This window comes from Phoxinus phoxinus, assembly GCF_949152265.1.
Source record: "Phoxinus phoxinus genome assembly, chromosome: 10".
NCBI classification, from domain to species: Eukaryota; Metazoa; Chordata; class Actinopteri; order Cypriniformes; family Leuciscidae; genus Phoxinus; species Phoxinus phoxinus.
This window is the reverse complement of record NC_136885.1, coordinates 32,860,532-32,875,127: the sequence shown is the minus strand read 5'-3', so window position 1 is coordinate 32,875,127 and position 14,596 is coordinate 32,860,532. Positions and strand designations below refer to the sequence as shown.

Here is a 14,596-nt window from a genome sequence, read left to right as displayed (position 1 = left end):
CAGCGGTGATGGAGAATTGTGGGTAATTCCACGCAGATAAGTTGGCATCACACCAAAACGGTGGCTCAGATGCTGTTTAGATGGCTGTCGTATACACTGTTGGAGAGTAAAACATGAAAGAATCTCGGCTGCTTTAAAACTGAAACTATTCCAGCAACAGCAGCGAGTTTTGCCATTGAGTATAATTAATGAAGCGCCGCATCACTGCGTTTTGAAACATTGTATTACACGCCTCCGCTTTAATTCAATGCACTTTCGTTCACACCGCTGTGAAAGAAAAAACTTATGTTATTCTTATGTTGTTAATTTTAGTAAATCAGTTTCTATTTCTGTTCTATCGGTTGCATTTAGGGCTTTGTTTAATTTACCCTCATTATTTTTGTGCCAAAGACTTTATTAAGAAAAAAAATTATTTCAAGAATTTTTATTAATGGTGTAAAATTTTGTGCCAAAGATTTTTTTTAAATGAAGAAAACATTCATTTCTAGAAAACAAAACAATAATCACAAAATTTTTGTGCCAAAAATTGTTGTGAGAAAACTTAAATTTCTAGAAAAACATTAATGACATAATTATTTTGTGCCAATTCTGGCAAATATTTGTTATTAGAAAACATTATTAATGACAAAAAAAAAAAAAACGATAAATAAAAAATGTCAAATTATTAAAGACTAAAACTATCGATGTATGGTGGATTTTAGTGTCCAATCGGTATCGGCCGATATATGATCATTTTCAATGTTATCACTATTGTCCCAATAAGAAAATGTGGCCGATATATTAAAGCCGATAAATAATGGATTATTATTTATTTCCTTCAGCTGAGACACTTCAGATGCGCACTGTTCACCATGATGGGTTTGAATTGCTTGAAATATGATTGGAATCACTTCAAAAAAGGAGAATAGAGTTTAGTGTCACATGTGCAGCATAACTCTGTTATATATGCGGCATAAAATTATATTGAGATCATTATAATTGTGTGCTTGGGACATGGCTTTTAATAGTGAGACTTTTGTTTATGTAATCATGCTCTCAAAATGTATTTAAAAAAATGGAAAATGGAATTAGATTTATTGGCCAATATATCGGTTATTGGCTTTAAAATATAAAGAGTTATCGTATCTGCCAAAATATTCATATTTCAATACCTACAGTATTAGCAAAATATATATATATATAGATTTTTTATTGGCTTAAATTGAAGCATAACTTATAGGCGAACTTCAGTTTCAAAGTTAACACTGATTGTAAGATGACTGATGATCATTGTTGAACGGAGCGAGGTCAGAATGACGATTTCAGTCCAAAAACACATTTAAACATCGACACATTTTCCAGATTATACAGCCTGATGCTGACAGACATTTCTAATGCTTCCGGTGCATTCAGCAGCAGATTGAGTCTTCATGGTGTCCACCAGAGAGGACAGGTCAGGAAGGAGTGGTCACTGCAGTAAATGTGTCAGTGTTGAATGCTTTTGGGAGGAAACTGAACCACATTTAACATCTTTATGAAGTCGATGAGTTGCTGCTGCGTTGATGTTGCTGCTTTTATCCATGTAGGAGTTTACAGAGAGGTTTGTTCTTCAATCTTGGGGTTAAGGTTTATTCTCTATTTTTTATGCAACATTTTAAAGAAATGTCAAACTCTAAGGCTTTATTTTGTACCTTATCTTATTAGCAATTCGATTGAAATAAGTTGACTTTACTTTTAATGCACTTCGCCTGCATGCGCTGTTCATATAACACAGAATTAGAGCCCATTTACACTCAAAACAAATTCAGAGGATCTGTAACCACAATTTACATTAATGCAAAACTTATAATTGATTCATTTAATATATATATATATATATATATATATATATATATTTTTTTTTTAATAAGATGTAGTAATTTAATAAAATTTTCTTTGTTAAAAGGATAGTTCACCCAAAAATTTAAATTCTGTCATTAATTACTCTCCCTCATGTTGTTCCAACAGACTTTCGTTCATCTTCGGAACACAAATTAAGATATTTTTGATGAAATCTGAGAGCTGTCTCACTCCTCCATAGGCTTCTTATGGGATTGAAACTGGCCGGCCCAGAAAGTTATTAAAGACATCGTTAAAATAGTCCAAATGACTACAGTGGCTCAACCATATATTTATCAAGCGACGAGAATACTTTTTGTGTGTAAAACGACTTTTTGATGCGTGTGACGTACAACACAGACGCGCTGCGCAGATATACTACGTGAACTCACTCGAGGCCCACACTGAAGATAATGAATAGTGGAATAAAGTCGTTTTGTTTGTTTTTTTGCGCACAAAAAGTATTCTAGTCGCTTGATAAACTTAAGGTTGAGCCACTGTAGTCACTTGGACTATTTTAACGATGTCTTTACTAACTTTCTGGGCCGGCAAGTTTCAATTACAATAGAAGCCTATGGAGGAGTGAGACAGCTCTCAGATTTCATCAAAAATATCTTAATTTTGTGTTCCGGAGATGAACAAAAGTCTTACGGGGTTGGAACAACATGAGGGAGAGTAATTACTGACAGAGTTTTCATTTTTGGGTGAACTATCCCTTTAAGTGTTATTTTATGTGTTTTTTAAGGGAAAGTCCTGTAAGGGTTTAATATGGTTTGACGTTTAGAACTAAATTTTTTACTTATGCTACTTATTATTAAGTTCCTCAAACTCAGTTTAGTTAGTTTGTTGAACAAAATTTCATTAAAAGTTGTCATAATTTGTTTGTGTGTGTGTGTTTCAATTAGATTCCATTTCAGTTAGTGTGTTGTCTCATAATAGGCGGATCTTTTGTGACGTCATTGTTTATGTTTGTCGCGTTGCATCATGGGAATCGTGTGGCAGGAAACACCGGTAGATACCTGTAATTTGATTGTTTTGCACGTTTGGAGGAGGATTTAGAGAAGAGGATGGTTCACTCTTGCTGTGTGGTCGATTGTACGGGTCGTTGGGGACCTGATAAAAAGTTTTTTTCGAATTCCCTCCGAAAAGGATCGCGAAAAACAAAAGAAATGAAATGGTTGTGTGCAATTAGGCGATTGAACCTGGACGCTCCGAAGAAAGCCTGGATTCCTGCAGCTTCTGATCGAGTTTGTGAGGCTCATTTTGTTCATGGTAATTCTTAGTGACTATGTATTTATAGAAGATTAAATAAAAAAATAAAATAAAACTGAGTCAAATCAACCGAGTCATATGTTTTCGCGTTCTGATTCAGGTCTTTTAGCACGATCACTGCTTTCTGTTTGGCAGAAAAGATCGGCCCAACTTTTCGAGAAACAAAATAATCATAGGCCTCCAGACTTTTGAAAGCCTTTAATCTTTCATGAGTGAAGGGTCCAGGGGTTTCTATTAAATAAGAATAAATGTCTCCCCAGCACACTGGTGGCCAAGACACGGGCAAGTCGGACCAACGTTTTTTTGTCATCTCATCTCATATGGGCTTTGAATAACTTCGATTTTGTCACCAACACAAATTTTAAACTTCTCTCCAAACCTCCTCCGGTCTTCAGATGTTAATGTGCTTATATATTGTGGATTTCGCCCGCTAACTCTCTTGAAAGTGCTCGTCGCGTCTTTACAGCCCGCAATACTATTTGTTTTGGTACCACACAACCACTCGCACATGCGTACAAAGATGTCAACAAAGATCCTTCTATAGTGCCTATATAGAGAGTAGGCAAAGCAGCTCTAGGTTTTATAACAGTCACAGCATTGCTTATGTGAGAGCTTAATCATCTATCAGGAACTTTGACTCACTAGGCAAGTGATTACGTTTTTTAAATGTTGATGTGTTGATCTGTTGCTCAGTGACCAACAACAGTCTGGAACGACGATGTTCCAATACCAGAGACGCCCTCATTATGTTTCATGTTTTTGGGGGGTTATTAAAACATCTGGTGCGACAGTTCTTCCACTGTCCCATCTGGCTCTATCTCTAAATCAGTTAAAGCAGGACGGGTTGGAGAACCTGACAGTGATTCCTCCAGCAGGTCTCTTCTTGGACTACATTATTTGGTGAACACGAGCTTGAATACATTCAGTAAATGTTTAAACGGCTTTCTAACTCACTAAATGAAGCACACACACACTATATTTTGTGTGAATCCATATATTTCGAACACACTGCTGTGGATTAGCCATGAGCTTGACGTGTTGGGTGGGATGCTCAGCTTTTGTTTGAGCGGTGAGACTGATTGCTCTATGGGAAGGGCAAGTTGCTTCCTTCCTGATGTGGCTTGTCATGTCCTCCCCATGCTGGACTTTTTGCACTATTATGTTCTTATGGTTAAAAACGGTGTGTGAAACATGCAATTTCCTAATGGTTTCCATACCAGCATTGCTTTGGTTTGCATGAAGTCTCTCAGTAAACAACCAGGAATTCATCTCTGAAATCTTAGTCAGTGCTGGAGAGCAACATACATGTGATGTTACACCAGTTATAATTTTTTTGGTCTGTTTCCCAAAATTTCTGCCAATCGTGACTGGAAACATTGTAGCGAGAGACTCTTTTTCGGAACATTCCAAATGTTTGAGTTCCTGCAGTGATTCTGTGCAGAAGTGACGCTTTATTTCCTGCAGGTTCAGCATCTGCTGCGAGTCTAAAGCAGATTCATCATTATTCTGTCTTTGTGAGTGTTTGGTTGCAGAAGTGATTGGAAGGAATTTTAAGATTCTGGTTTTGATTGTGAACAAGTCAGTAACTAAACTGCACTTTTCAAGCCCCCCACCTACATGCACCCACATTAAAACCTAACAAAAAACCAATGTAATTAATACAATACTACATCTTGTCAACCTCAACAGGCTTCTCTTTGTGTTGTAAAGTAAAGTCCCCCTGTAATCAATCATTTTATCCCTTAAAATTAAATATTTAAACGTTTTCATGCCTTAAAATAGCTTGAATGTAACTCTACACCCTTGCCTAATTTAGTATACGCGGTTCTATGAATATGCAAACGAGCCCTGCCTCCACTGACTCACAGCAGCTTAGGCCTCATCCAAACTACTGCGTTTTAGTTTAGAAACGGAGAATTAAAACGAATACGATCTCCGTCCACACCAGCGTTTTAGCTGCGTATCTCCGTCCACATTAAAACGACTGAAAACGCGGATCACGTGACCATTCACCAACACTGGGCATGCGTGTAAACGGGCGCATGAAGGCAGTGATAGCATTGTAAAATGCAGAATTTACTTGCACAACAGCTGCTAGCAAAGACATCAACGTCAGTAACGCTTGTAATTCGTTATCCATGTTGCAGTCACTAATGTTACGTAGTCCAGGCTGTTTTTGTATGTTTTCTTCCCGGGGACGGGTCATGTGATGGGTGTCTGACGAATCAGGGAAGGATACGCCATGACTGATGACACCCAATCATAGAGCTGAGCGTGAGCCTCTGCGTCATCGTTTCTAAAGTCCTCCGTTTGACCGTCTTCACTAAAACGCCCTCCGGAGATTCAAAACGCAAAACGGGGTCGGCAGCGTTTCTAAACTTCTCTGTTTTAGGTCTTCGTTTTTGCCGTTGTAGTCTGGACGGGAGGTGCAAACGTAGCAAAAGGTCTCCGTTTCTAAACGAAAACGCAGTAGTGTGGATGGGGCCTCAGAGATCCACTCGTTGATGATCACACGTTGATCTGATTGGTTACAAGGTAGTTTGTGACATCAGAAACACCAGCGATTTCAAACCGTGTTTTTGAGACTGTCTTTGGTTCACTGCAGTTTTAAGAAGAAAATACTCAGCAATGCTGTCGACTTATGAATTTACACACGGTTTGCCTTAAAGCATATTAAAAACACCACATAGACATATAAACAACATTAAAAGCTGGATTTTCACCACAGGGGGACTTTAACTTGTTCAGCTTCATACTGTCAACAGTGTAGCACTTTATTTTACAGTCCTGTTACCCATTTACTTATTATAGTAATTACAATAACTGGGTAATAACCAGTTACTAACCCTGAACCTAACCTTAACCCCTGTAGTTACCTTATATTACCCAGTTCTTTCCTAGGTAAGTACACATAAGTGCACATACTGTAAAATAAAGTGCAACCGAGCATATACAGGTATATGTATACACTTCCCTTAATCCAGCTCCTGATGGTACGATGGTCAAACAAACAATAATACACAAACCGCTGCATGTTGCTTTCACTGTGTTCCTGGTATATGCCTTGGTAATAGTATTGTAGCCCTCACCTGAGCGATACCTATCAACATGAGATCCCGTTGATGCTTCGTAAGCTGTGGCCCATGGCTCTTGTAGTTGCATGCATCTAAGATGATATCAGACAAATCTTACAAGGACAGCTGAGAGTTATTTATAGTAAACCAGAGTCACTTCAGGTGAAGACAGGTGTGCTATTTCATATGAGCGTGATGATTACAGCCACATAGCCAATTATAAAAGGTAGTGCACATTTAGGCAGTTAGGGTATTTTAATCTTTTTTTTTTTAATCGGTTTTCTTTGAAATGTCACTTTGGTTTTCAGTAGCGCTGCATAGTTACACCACTATATATATGTATATGTATATGGGTATTCAAATTCTGCATACACAAGTGATATTATATATATGTTTATTGCATGGATGTTGTTCAGTATGTATTGTATACCACATGTAGTTACTCATACCATGATATTTTCAGCCGATGGCAGTACTGGGATGAAGGAGGAGCTCCAGTGCTAGAGATCTGCTCCGCATCGGGGACGATTGTGATCATATGTGGCATTTCTGTGTCAGTGTGCACATGCTTAAGGCACATGTTGTGACGAATGCTACAAACGGTTACATGGGTTTCCCTGTTACAGCTCAGTGGGGAATATATAACTAGCGTGTGCACGCTGAATCTGTGCGTGCAGTAAGCACTAGTGCACACAGAATTTAAATGCCCATGATCGTGTATTTTTGAGTATCTACATACTCTCAGCTCATACATTTCCCCACAAAATCAAGTCCGTAGAATCACCTGGTCCTTCAAGTTAGTCGTGTGTTGTCTACACTGTATAAAAAAAAAATCTGTTAAATTACAGTAAAATACAGACAGCTGTGGTTGCCAGTAATTTACCGTATAAAATACGGTAGCAACATTTTAAGTTTTACAGACTTCATTTTAAAGTTACAGAAATAAACCGTAATTAATTATCTGATATAATGGTAATTTACTGTAAGGTTGGAATTGGAAATAATCCAAGATTATTTCAAAGGAACAGACATTTTCAGCACACCAGTGCTGATAGTGATTTAGGCCTGTAGACCAGAGATTTTGGACAATGGGGGAAATTGTGATGGTCTGATTGGTTAGTTTGAATATCTCACACCTGGGTGTTAGTCACATGGTCGGGGGAAATGACAAAACAAGATTGTAAGTGTTCTTCTCTCTCTTTTCTTGGGATGGTGAGCTGGTGTTGAGACAGAGGCCCTCTGCCTTTGGGTCTCTCTCTTTCTTTCTCTCTCTCTCTCTCTCTCTTTCTCTCTCTCTCTCTCTCTCTCTCTCTCTCTCTCTCTCTCTCTCTCTCTCTCTCTCTCTCTCTCTCTCTCTCTCTTTCTCTCTCTCAGGTAACATTTTACATTTATGCTGGGTACAAATGGTTTAAATTATCATTACATTACATCCATGTTGTAACTATTTTAAGTGTAAACATAACCTTATTTCACATTGAACCTTTTTAATTCATGGACTCAGAGTAAAACGAGATAATTGCATATGTGAATGTGTCTTATTTAACCCAAAAAACTTTGTCATGAGAAACGACAGAACGCGCAAGAATCCTTCCCCGTATTATTGGAAACCCTCATTGGACCAATATAGCGCGGCTTACATTACCAACCTATTGAAGAATTAATATCTGTTTTGTACCATACACTGACAACCAACAATCACAGCAGTGATGAGTCACATGATCAATCAAAGCTCATCACAAGCAGCTCTTCCACAAGATAGTTAATACTAATATATAGAAGCTGCACAGTGTCATTCACACAAACATTAAACACCATCTTGGTAACACGCATGACATTTAAAAAATGCAATAAACATTAATTTAACAACATTAAATGTAACATAAAATCCTAATGTACATAACTGATTAAAAAAAAACTATGAAGAAACAGTTATTTCAACAAAAATACATCAAATGTGAAGTGTCACGCAGGGAATTGTGGGAATGTCAATTTACATTTTTTCACTGTAAATTATACAATGAGTTGTTCTTTTTCACTTACAAAAACTGTAAATTTAACGGTTTTTTACAGTAAACTTACATTAAATGTACCATTATCGATCACAGTTATTTAGGAAACTTTCTGTTAACCAATTAACAGTTTTTCACTGTAGCACTTTTAGTCTTTTACCGTTAAAATCACGATAATTTTTTACAGTGTAGGGTAATGTTTTCCCTATACTCACTGTTAAACTCTTTTAAACTCTACACTCACTGTTCAATTTTGTTCTGATGTTTCTGGCAAACATTCTGTATTTCATACTATAAACACACGTGTTAAATGCACATGCATTTTGCTTATTGCTGAATATAATGTATGATAATGCAATAGGGGAAGTGCAATTTGTTGGTCCTGGACTGGTGATGCCAAATGTCTGATGTTCAATGAAATTAAAATGATATAATTGTGCACTGCCATTAAACATGCTATTTAAAAATATTTAAAGTGAAGTGACAATACTTTTTAAAAAGTACAGTAAAAGTAACTTTTTCAATGTATGCATGCAATCAGTGACAGAAAGTATGTTTTAACATAATTCTGTAATTTTATCTAAGCAGAATCATGAATATTTACATTTTTCATTCAGGACCAAGTTCATTTATACTAATTGTAGTATTTTTATGAACCGTACTTTCTGTTTATCATACGTCTCAGAAGTAATAATTGAAATTATTTATTTATTTTGCATTTGTTTAAAGTGAGAGTATCGCACGGTGAGATCAGTATCGTGTATCGTGTCGTTGCACCTCTATTCTTTTGTTTCTGTAGTATGTGTTATTTAGCAGAGCATGAATCTTCGAGTTGAATTGAGTTTGATGAACTGAAATGCAGAGTTTGAGCTGGTTCGGTTGTGGTCAGAGCTCCTCTGGTTCTGTCCGCTCTGATTAGCGGCTGGATGTTGCACTAGTTAGTGGCCCATATTCAGTCTCTGGACGTCTGTCATGCACTCTAATGAGGGGCTGGAGGCACAATGGCTCTGCTTATAAAAAAAAAAAAACAGATTAGCAGTGGCACAGAAAGTGCAAACTCATATTCAAACGGGATGTGTTCTTTAGCACAAAGCATTAGTAAGCAAAAATTTTGCTTTATTGATGTTATTTTATCTTAATTATGATTTTTGTTGTTGTGGTTCTTTACGGTTTACACTAAGATATTATTGCTTTTTTTGTATTTTATTTAAATTTAGATTGTATTATGTATAGTTGATGCTTAATGTGTCTGTGTTTATCAACACAAAGACATTACATTATAATTTATATGTGTATATATACAAACATATTAATACAATTTTAAAATATGAATATATATAGATAGAAATTATTTTTCAAAATGTATAATATGTTTATATATGAATAAAACTAACTAACATAATATATATTCATATTTATAGTATATACATGCATACATATACAGTGTGATTTGCATTACTTTTGAAAATAATAAACTGGCAATGCTGGTATTTTGAGGTTTGTGGAGTACCGTGTCACAGTGCAACACTAGTACTAGTGATAGATCCAGTCCAGGTCTTTACTGAGTCCAGTGCGCAGGTGATAGATCCAGTCCAGGTCTTTACTGAGTCCAGTGCGCAGGTGATGGATCCAGTCCAGGTCTTTACTGAGTCCAGTGCGCAGGTGATAGATCCAGTCCAGGTCTTTACTGAGTCCAGTGAGCAGGTGATAGATCCAGTCCAGGTCTTTACTGAGTCCAGTGCGCAGGTGATAGATCCAGTCCAGGTCTTTACTGAGTCCAGTGAGCAGGTGATAGATCCAGTCCAGGTCTTTACTGAGTCCAGTGCGCAGGTGATAGATCCAGTCCAGGTCTTTACTGAGTCCAGTGTGCCAGGTGATAGATCCAGTCCAGGTCTTTATTGAGTCCAGTGAGCAGGTGATAGATCCAGTCCAGGTCTTTACTGAGTCCAGTGCGCAGGTGATAGATCCAGTCCAGGTCTTTACTGAGTCCAGTGCGCAGGTGATAGATCCAGTCCAGGTCTTTACTGAGTCCAGTGAGCAGGTGATAGATCCAGTCCAGGTCTTTACTGAGTCCAGTGAGCAGGTGATAGATCCAGTCCAGGTCTTTACTGAGTCCAGTGCGCAGGTGATAGATCCAGTCCAGGTCTTTACTGAGTCCAGTGAGCAGGTGATAGATCCAGTCCAGGTCTTTACTGAGTCCAGTGAGCAGGTGATAGATCCAGTCCAGGTCTTTACTGAGTCCAGTGCGCAGGTGATAGATCCAGTCCAGGTCTTTACTGAGTCCAGTGAGCAGGTGATAGATCCAGTCCAGGTCTTTACTGAGTCCAGTGCGCCAGGTGATGGTCATCTGATGAACGAGTGCCAGCGTGGGCAGTGCAGTGGCTGAAGGACTGCTGGGAGTGTAATGACACACAGCTCAGGTATGTTCATCAGCACAGAGGAGTGTGTAGACCAGACCAATCCTGCTGAGGCTTGATGGTACATACTTGAACTCTTATCAGCTCGTGCAATAAAACATTATCAGAGAGGTATTTTCCAGATAGTATTTTAGCTCAATTGGCACAGTAAAGAGTCTGTAAGATGTACTTCTATTCATATAAGTTTATACACGTAACATTTTATCACTGTAAAAAAATAAGACATTTACGGTAAAAAAAAAAAACTGGCTGCTGTGGTTGCCAGAAATTTACCGTATATAAGTAGCAACATGTTGAGTTTTACGGACTGAAAAACCAAAGTACTACCTTTATAATATATTGATGACTACCTTTAAAAACACAGATGATAAAGACAAAGTCACATGATGAATCACAAAGTTCATCACAAGCAGCTTTTCCACAAGCTGAGGTAAATACTAATATATAGAAGATGTACAGAGTCATGCACACAAATACAAAACACCATCATGGAAACACACAGGTTTTTATTTTTAGAAATCAAATCAAGTGTGTATGGGAAAGTCATTTGAGAGATTTTTTTTTTTAGTTCTGCTAAAGGAGCTTGGGAAAACATTTGTGGTGAACGGAGGAGTATTTTAGTCTCGTGTGCTGGTAATACTAAAGATCTGTTCCAAAACCTAGTGAACTGCGTACATAGACCTCATCGATTTTTTCAAATTCTAACGCATTACTGCATAAATACATATCCATAATGCATTGCAATGATCATCTTACTAGGTTTTGGATCTTGTGTTTAAACTTTTCATTCACCTCCTCTTTTTTTGGAAAGGTGGTTCCTGCATGCAAGACAGTCGCATGCATTTTTTCCTTGTTGTCATTGCGTTTAAGAGAGACGAGAGGTTTTGTGAGACGTAACCCTTACCTGACCTCAGCTGTAAAGTCCACAAGCTTTACTGAAGTTTGCACTGCGACATTCAGGCCTAAATCTCTGTGCATTACGAGTCCATTCACATGTTCATCAGTCAGGAAATACCACCGAACAACTCGATGAACACGAGCGTAAATGCAAGGAGACAGTAAAGACCTCCATTAATCAAGTCATTAACGAGGTTTGAAGGGGAAAGAAATGACCTATAAATGAGGTCAGTGTCACAATATGTGGAATGTGCTGGGAAAAGTTCAGGCTACCTGCCAGTTTTAATAGAGAATCTTTCTTTTTTGTTGTTGTCGTCTTGACCAAAGAAATGGACACTACAAAAAATAAGATACTTTTGGAAACATACTCATTCTTTTATAAATGTTATGCATGCAGATTTTATGACTTCACATTAAAGGTAGGGTAGGTAGGATTTATATAAGAACTTTTTACCAAATTTGATTAAACTTTCTATATATATCAATGCATAATTAAAATGTAAGTACTCTGATAAAAAGAGTATAAAAATCGAGTGACTCTAGACCGTTTAATCTTCATTAAACACAGCTCATTATTTCCATTCGGGATCAATCACAGGATTGGCTTGCGCGACTGTCACTCTCCGTCGCCATGACTACCGCCGTTATTACTGGCTCTGCCCACGTGCACGCAGTCGCGCACCCGTTTTTAGGTGGGAGTGAATGGAATTAATGAGCTGTGTTTAATGAAGATTAAACGGTCTAGAGTCACTCGATTTTTATACTCTTTTTATCAGAGTACTTACATTTTAATTATGCATTGGTATATAAAGACAGTTTAAACAAATTTGAATAAAAGTTTTTTTTAGACAATTCTGACCTACCCTACCTTTAATTGAGTAACTACTTGGAATTTTTGGACTTAAAAAAAAAAAATAATAATAATAAAAATAATTTATTACAATGCAGGAGCTTTAAAAAAAAAAAAAAAAAAAAAAGCACCCATCATGCAATGCCATAATAGGATTGTTGGTTGTGTTTTTGTCACTGTTAGTTATTTGGGTTACACTTTATTTTAAGGTTACGTTGTACTTTATAAGTACTCAGTAATCTTAACTACATGTACTTACTATGGAGTTATGGTTAGGGTTTGGTTTAGGGTTAGTTGCTTGTAATTATGCATAATTTACTGTTATTACTATAGTAAGTGCATGTGGTAAAGTGTAACAATGTCACCCTAAAAAGAAAGTGTTGCCGTTATTTGTTGTGTTGATAAGCTCATTTTCATTTCATGATGCTTGTTGATTTTCACTGTTATTGAGAAGTGTCGCAGTTTGTATGTTTTGTATTATTAAACAAAAAAAATGTAATACTGTAATATCACATCAGAAGCAGAGATTCTCTGTTTTAAGAGTCTTAGAAAACCATTTGTGAATGAAATCATGACTAATGAAATGTGTTTTAGTTGGTAATTGATCATTTGCTGAAGAAGAAATGTACACATTTAAAAGTTAGGCTTGAAAGAAGCCTCTTCTGCTCACCAAGGCTGCATTTTGTTGGATAAAAAATAAAGTAAAATCAGTAATATTGTAAAATATTATTACAATTTTAAAAGAGCTGTTTTCTAAATGAATATATTTGTAAAATGTAATTTATTCCTCTGATCAAAGCTGAATTTTCAGCATCATTATTGTTTTTTTTAAAAACTACTAGTTTTTTTTTGCTGAATGAAGGTTTACTGGGTCAATTATTAAGATTAAAAATTATAAATGCAGCCTTGTAAAATACTGCTGTTGACTGTGTGCTTTGTTCTTTATTTGTCTTTATGGAAACTGCTTCCTGTCCTGATGTGCCACTAACACCTCTTCACACTCAGAAAACAGCCAAAGGTAAGACAAAGCTTTTCTTCTGTTTATTACACATCTTTATGTGCATATTAATATTTATACTATTTTCATATTACAGCAATATGTTTGTGAATTACTTAAAATATAAAATTCTGTTCCATTTTATGTCTCATCTGAATAGGTCTCATCCTATAGGTTTACTTGATTATCCATACATAATTATTTTTTTAAATCATGTTCAAATGTAAGCATCAAATATGATCCATCAGGCTTTGGAGGAAGATTTATTTGTCTCATCTCAATTAATTTATTTCTTATCTCAATCATAATTGTATTGCATTATATTATATAGCCTAACTACAGAGCTATGATCATAAAACTAAGCATTTAAATATAATTTACTAAGACATTATTGGCAGATATAGAGTGACGACTGATATTTATATGCATTTCATGCTAGTAGTCTGTAATATAAATATCTCATTGATTAACACAAGCTATCAGAATTTCACCTTTTTGGTCATATTAATATGAGCGACATGCACCAAATTGCATATTTTTGCTCAGTTTGAGCCTCCAAATTTCCATAATCTAACTTTATTACACTTTTTGAGCCATAAAAGCCTGATGTATCAAACATGATACTCGACCAAAAACACATATGCAAACTTATAATTTAAAAAAATATATTTTTTTGTTTAAAGGTTCAATAAACCGTCCCATTTAAAAAAAAAACAGTGGTTTTTCTGACATATGTCAGGCTTTACATGGTTAACAACACGCTTTTTTCACATTAAAGTGTTTCCACATGCAGTCAAAGATGCATTTGAGCTCCTCCATCCTTCCGGTGGGTCATCAGACGGGGATAAGCGTCTGTGTGAATGTGTCAGGCCTCTAAGATCTCGTGAACAACCACAAAGAGTGACAATGTGTGAGGCAGTGAGGGACACACAGGGCCAGTGTACACACATTGAAAGCTGCATTGTTGCAGCGCTCGTCTCTCTCTCTCTCGCTCGCAGACGCAGTGCTGCCATTGTGCTCGGCAGACAGACTGCAGTGCAGACTAATGCTGAGCAACACGATTCAAGCTTTCTCCCTTTTTCAGCCAGTGACCCAATCAGAAGCGTAGTGCCGATTACTGGAAAGCGTTTCTCCGCTTACGCCAATGAACAGATTTTAGGAAGGAAATTACTCAAAATACACTGTGCCGAATTCAGTTGCACTGATTCACTAACTGTTAAAAC

At 36.8% G+C, this 14,596-nt stretch overlaps 1 protein-coding gene across 7 annotated transcripts in view; it reads left to right on the top strand.

The window, feature by feature from the left end:
* kif13a (kinesin family member 13A) overlaps positions 1–14,596 on the top strand; it is an 84,641-nt gene that overhangs the window by 9,482 nt on the left and 60,563 nt on the right. For all 7 annotated transcript variants that reach the window (XM_079624963.1, XM_079624967.1, XM_079624962.1 and 4 more), the window contains exon 3: positions 13,382–13,394. In XM_079624963.1, the coding sequence (XP_079481089.1) occupies positions 13,382–13,394 (13 nt within the window). The remainder of the gene's footprint in view (positions 1–13,381; positions 13,395–14,596) is intronic.